Source organism: Aquila chrysaetos, chromosome 4, assembly GCF_900496995.4.
Source record: "Aquila chrysaetos chrysaetos chromosome 4, bAquChr1.4, whole genome shotgun sequence".
Lineage (NCBI taxonomy): Eukaryota > Metazoa > Chordata > Aves > Accipitriformes > Accipitridae > Aquila > Aquila chrysaetos.
Genome location: NC_044007.1, coordinates 32,076,295 through 32,082,502, shown reverse-complemented (window position 1 = coordinate 32,082,502; position 6,208 = coordinate 32,076,295). Strand labels below are relative to the sequence as shown.

General features: G+C 41.3%; 1 protein-coding gene across 2 annotated transcripts in view; it reads right to left on the bottom strand.

The window, feature by feature from the left end:
• LOC115340206 (zinc finger protein 704-like) overlaps window positions 1-6,208 on the bottom strand; it is a 111,332-nt gene that overhangs the window by 17,398 nt on the left and 87,726 nt on the right. For both annotated transcript variants that reach the window (XR_005932192.1, XM_030011404.2), the window contains one exon: window positions 1,710-1,804. Coding sequence is in view for 1 of the 2 variants with exons in the window: in XM_030011404.2 (XP_029867264.1) it covers window positions 1,710-1,804 (95 nt within the window). In the remaining variant the exon portion in view is untranslated. The remainder of the gene's footprint in view (window positions 1-1,709; window positions 1,805-6,208) is intronic.

The window sequence follows — 6,208 nt, the reverse complement described above, 5'->3', positions numbered from 1 at the left end:
AGCAAAGCAGGCAGAGAACCCCTGGCGTTTCAAAGGGATTTGGGTTGTTTTCGAGTCAACTGGGAGATGACGAAGCAGGCAGACATACGGCCGTGTCTCCACAGCTCCGACCGATCAGTCCCTCTCTTTGCCTGGCTTCTACAGCCTCTGCAGCAGCTGCTGAGCCGGCTCCTCTGCTCCAGGGATGATCCCGGGAACATACAGCCCTGACTTCAGCCAGCGACTAAACCCAGTCTAGATAAATGGTACTTTAGCCACGTTAAGTGCCAAGGTGTAATGGATAGTCATCGCTATTCTACAATACAGCCCAGGTCACGTCAGGGAGAAGTCCTCTTTGCTGTAGAGCTGTGGTACAAATATTTTGCATAGCTCTGAGCAGCAGACTGTGACTACCAGCAGGTAGCAGCTATGCAAAAGAGGGGAAAAGCTACCAGCTCCTAAGCTTGCCAGTCCTTCCTTCATGGTTTGCTCTGAGCTCCTTGACTGAAAAACAACAAAGTGATTGAAAACAAGTTTTAACCCTTGCCCTCATTTGCAGCATGTTCACGTGTGCTGCTTCTCTGTCGTCCCCAAGTCAGCAAGGCAGGCAGTATCCGTTTTTAAAGCTATAACGATTGTCAGGTTTTCCATCTTATAACCACACACAAAAGGTCACAAATTTAGAAAATGATCAAAGTAACTGTTAAAATGGAACTTTTTTTATTCAACACATAGCAAGCCAGCAAACCTGAGGAGCAACGCTACAACAAGTAGCCCAACACTCGCTACAGCAATGCCATCTGTCCTGACATCTTTAAATCAAGTAACTGTACAGACAGAATTGTTTAATACCTGTATTACATGCTGCATGGCACACATGGGAATTGCCTGGCGATTCCTCTCTTGCATACCTATATATTTTTTGTACCAAACGTTCATTAATGGGCACAATCCATGAATTGGGAAGATCCTAAATTTGGTTTGTAGCATATGCAATGATCTGAGAGTCATGAAGAAAATGAAAAGCATGAAATCTTCCTTTTGTCTTGTTTTAGGGTACAGTCACCTTTAGGACTGTGAGAAACAAGGAGTTTCTTTACTGTAAGAAATTTAGCGTGTCAGTTTGATTTTTTAACATAATGTTTTGAACACTTCTAAAGCAGGCTCCATTCAAACATCAGTTAGCTTTAACGGAATCGAATGTAGCTTGTGTCTAGGAAGACAAGGTATAAAAAGCTTTGCTTTGATCTAATTTATTGTAAGATACGGTCTCTTACAATTCAGCTGAAGCCAAATACCATACTGACTGAATGGGGGTGAACACGCAAGACAGCCCAGTCTTTCAGGGAAAAAAGCAAAGCCACATAATGCAGTTCAGGATGCTTCAGCTGGAGCAGTGAATCTGGGCAGCGTTGCTTTACAGGGCGATTTAGATCTGCATCTGAACTCCAGACACGCCTGGCAGAAGGCCTGCAGTTTTGCTTCACAGTCTGCCTTTTTCATTTTGCAACAACTCACTTTTCCCCTGAACTTTACCTTTGATGGTAATGAAAAGCAAAACAGGTCCAGAACACTTACTCTAAAGGATTCTAGTAAGAAACTGCCTGACAACTGCAATCACAGTTGGTGGTGTGGTTTTTCTGTTTCTTTGGCCACTGACATCTTATTTACTAAATGCCCTCCAGGTTCTGAGGCTGCTGGTCTGTCAGCAGGAGCTAATGGTCCCATACCTCAAGCCAAATGCTACTCTAGGCGGTGATGAAAGAACTGTGTGGGACTGTTTCTGCTCTCCACTCCCTGCAGGACGATTATGAGTTGGTGAGACCTGTCAATACAGACAAAAAAGCTGCTTATGAAGAACATACACATATGAATGCAGTATAAACACTTTTGCCAGAAAATGCAATTCATGATGCATGGTGGCAAGGATACCCAGGGAAGGTTATTACGTAACATACAACATAAGTAAGTTGTAGGTCTATTTAGAAAGATGACCATTTAGTATTAGGTACATTGTATTAGCTTCATTATGTTTCCCTGTACTTCCCGTCATCCAAACAGAGCAAACCAGAATACAGATCGGCATCATTTCAGATTTTGGGAAATACAGAAAATGCATTCATTCTTCTTTAAGAACTCTGAATAGCTCTTATGAAAACTTTCTCCAATTTAAGCAAAGAAAATAATTGGAAAAATAAACTTCGGCCTGTGCTGAGATCAATACCAGTAACCCCCTGTTAAATAAAGGGATTTCACATGTTGCTCCCATCTGTGACTTGGCACTCTTTGCAGAGAGACAGCCTTGGAGCAGGGGGTTTGCTGCAGGGCAGTTACGATGCAGCCCTCAAGGTTTTAATAGGAGTGCAAGGCAGCCCCTCTGATCTAACAGCTAACAAGATGTACTGGATTATTTCCTTTATTCTGCACTGTAAACCTTCTCAGCAGGTGTCCTCCTTTGTGAATGTTCCCGAGTGAAGGGTATAGTTTGGTCTTCTGAGACTTTCCAAATAAGCCTCCTACATGAGCCTGCGGGTTGGCAACATTATTTGAGTAATCACATGGCATAAAGCTTGGCCTTAAATAATTCCTAAATTATTTACTGCTAGGGTCTTATTTTGCTCCTGGGTGAAGGCCACAACCACTTTACATCTAAAACACCAGAAAAAATTTATGAACACTCATTTTTTGTTATGTACAGAATGTAGCAAGCTTCATTTGGGCATCTGCCGCACAGAGACACTGCCTCACTGCCTCCTGCAGCCAGGAACTGCAGATACTGTCATAGTTACCTGCATTGCTATGACTTTTCACTCCTGTCCTTTTCAAGTCTCATAATACCTGGAAGAATGGGAACTGACCTGACTTGAAGAGAGTTACTGAATGTGCTTTGATTTTTGGTATAAAGTCTATTTTATAGCTACTCCACAGTAGCAAAAAACTAATACTTGTAATGGAGTGCAGTCACTCTTTCAACTTTCACTCTTGGCTGGTAACTACAGAAATTTCTGATTTAACTGCATGTGCAGCTCACACTCTGAACACATTTAGACCATTACTGACACATATCTCCAAAACTTGAAAGAAGTTTCCCCTCTCTCTGCCTGCTTACCCTAAGTCATGTTTTATACATCCAGAAACCACACTAACTCCTTCTGTCCTATCACTCCAGATTATTGAGGGCAGCTTGTTGTCTCCTACTTTTTTCCTATCTTTTATCAACCACTTCTCTTGTTTTACCTAAGAATGATTGAAACACTGAAGATAAAATGCAAAGCAGTAATGCTTTTCTAGTGTTTGGCATTTACCACACACTGCTTGGTTTTCCAGTCATTGCCAGCAACATCTCTAGTCAATCCTGCTAGGGTTCTTAAACATTTTAAAAACCAGAAAATTTTTATAGCTACCACTACTAACTGATACTCAACATATTCCTCGGTTATTATAGAACAAAGAAGTACTTTGATGGCCTTCTATGTTATAAGCAATTATCCTGATTGCTTCTAAACATAGAACAGGCTTGAGCAGTAATTGCAGTGTGCAAACTGCGTCTCCCCTCGCGTTCTCCAGAGAGGGTCTCTCTGCACAATGGTTTCCACAGATTGGCATACCAAGGCAGCTAAACTGCACTGAAGTTTAGCTTTAGTGTATTTTGATACACTTTGCAGTAGGTCTAAACAGTACCACTTAGCTGTACTCTTTTGTAGGTGACACTAAGAGCAGATTAAGAGGAGGGCGTGAGAAGGCAATCCTTGCCCTCCGAGGCTTTTCACATTTGAAGTGTTGTCTAACACAGAGAATGAATGGGAAACCATAGTGTTTGTTTGAAGTGAGGACCTGGAGTTTCCAGTTACATGTCCTCGGGGAAACTATGGTTACAGAGAAGATTTGTGATCTGTAAACAACAGATTATTGAACTTAGATATCTTCTCTCCTGTTCAACCTTTTTGGGTCTTATTAGCAGGCAGGTAAAAATCAGTATCACACAGCAGAGATCACTCTGGCATTCAAGAAGACTTTTATCCTACATTACATAAAAGTGGAACTATATGGTCATTATGTTAAGTCCTCCAGTAGCAAGAGATACAGACTCCACTGTTGCTCATCCTACTTGCATCATTTAATCCGTCTTCCTCGTCCATCCCCACGCTGTGCCTTATTTTTTCTCCTCGTTCAGTCTCAAGTGGTAGAGCAAACATGAACTTGTCCTTTCTGCTTCATGCAGAGAATCGCACTAGCAATGACTCACAGCTGTGCCAACACTCAACCTTCTCTTGCACCTGCAAAGTTATCTTGGGAAAATGGTAAGAAAAAGTGTATTTCCCATCTGCCTTGGGAATCTAACTTACGCGTGATTCAGAGCACAAAGTATAACAACTTTGGAGGTTCTCCTTATTCTTCTAGATAAATGCCTATGGTTAAACACTGTGAATACCCCTGAGCCTAAAGCAGCCACACACTGAACCCCGACTGATCCAGCTGTACATACAGCTTGTTTTGAGGCGCTTAGGAACTTGCTGATAAGCACACTCACGTTCACAAAGGCCTTTTGGTGCTGCTCTGCTAAAGACTGCCCAAAAGAGAGGACTTAATGCAAGTCATGGTGTCTGTCTGAACACCCCCATTCCCAGGACAGCAAGCAGGGAGTGCTCAGTGTCATCAAAATTCAATGTGCACAGGAATGAATGGGGAAACACCTAAAGTAGGTGTCAAAAAAACCACAAAAGAAAACTATTTTGAAATTTTGTCTCTCTCGTGAACTTAACTGCTGACCTACGGGTCTAGAAAGAAGCCTGTTCAACACCAGGATTCAACAGCCCTCTAATGGGTCAAGGACAGAACGGCCCCATTCCAACATTACTAGTAAAATGAAGAAATGTGTAGACCTACGCACTTTTGCAAATCTGTACCTAATCCTTTACTGCTCAGTGGTTCGTCCAGGCCAAAAAAGTATCCCAAAGCCATTTTAGAAAACTGTTTGAATAAATATTTAGGGTCAGGCAGAAAGTAATGGTTTGGACTTACTCTCTGAAGTTCCCTTGGGTGCTACAGATGTGCACCTAATCTCAGGGACCATGTATGTATACAGTTGCATGAGTTTATAGTATGCTGGCTCTGTCACATAGTCTGCGCTTAAATAAACCTTGTAAGAGAAGGAGAAAGTCCCCTATACTATAGCTTTCCTGAAGTAGTTACACTCAGTGTAAGGGTAGGAGTTGACAGAGCCCTGTTTTTATAAGGCAGTATATAATTTACTTTGAAACAGGAGAAATTAAACTTTCATTTAATATAGAGTAACATCACTTTGCATTTGCACCCTCACACACTGCACATGATTTTCCACTGCAGGCAAGCCTTTGTAATTCATAAATGATCTCACTGGTGACAGAATAGTCAAATGTGTGTAAACCTACAAGGGGTTTTTTTTGATTTTTTTTTTTTTCTGAACAGCCTTATAAATGTTGTTAGACAGAGATATAAAGGCAGTTCATATGGTTCCCTAAGCGGTTTATAATTCTGCCATCATCACTGCTTCCCCAGGTTTTTGTATTGGGATTATTTTTAAATTGTACTTAAATCATTGGCATCTCCATACAATTCTCAGAAAGTGATTTGGCATTTCTTAAATTCTTTTGAGAACTCTCAACTCTACAGCCACAGATCAACATTGTTGGTCGAACAAGTAAACTCAACGCATACGTGTCTAATCCTGTCCTCTTAAGCGTCTGATTTACAATGTGGCTAATTGCATTTTTAGATTCCCAATACTCCTGGCACCAATTTCTGCTACTCCACAAAAGGAGCCAGTTTCATAATTACTCCGTATCAACCCCATTGTTGGGAAATCAAATTCTCAAGGAACTTATGGATAGCACGCTCTGTCAAGGCACTCTTGTTGAAATTGCTGCCAGCATGATGTCTTTCACTGTTAGTTGTTCCTTGATGGAATTTAATAAATATTCATTGGCAGAGTGCAGTGTAATTGATTCAGCCACTTTCATTTTTTTATCAGCCCTGCAGGATGCCACAGCCTCTGCAGAAAATCTCCAAGATTTGCCAAAGGTTGACAGTAAGAAGCTTTAGAGATTCACTTGGTGAAGAAAAGGGAGGGAAACAGTATCTCTTATTGCCATGTCTAGTATTCACTGTCAGGAGAAAAAAAAGCTATATGGTTCTTTGGATGAGCAATGTGCCGTATATAACACACTTTAAAATTCATAAATTCATAAAG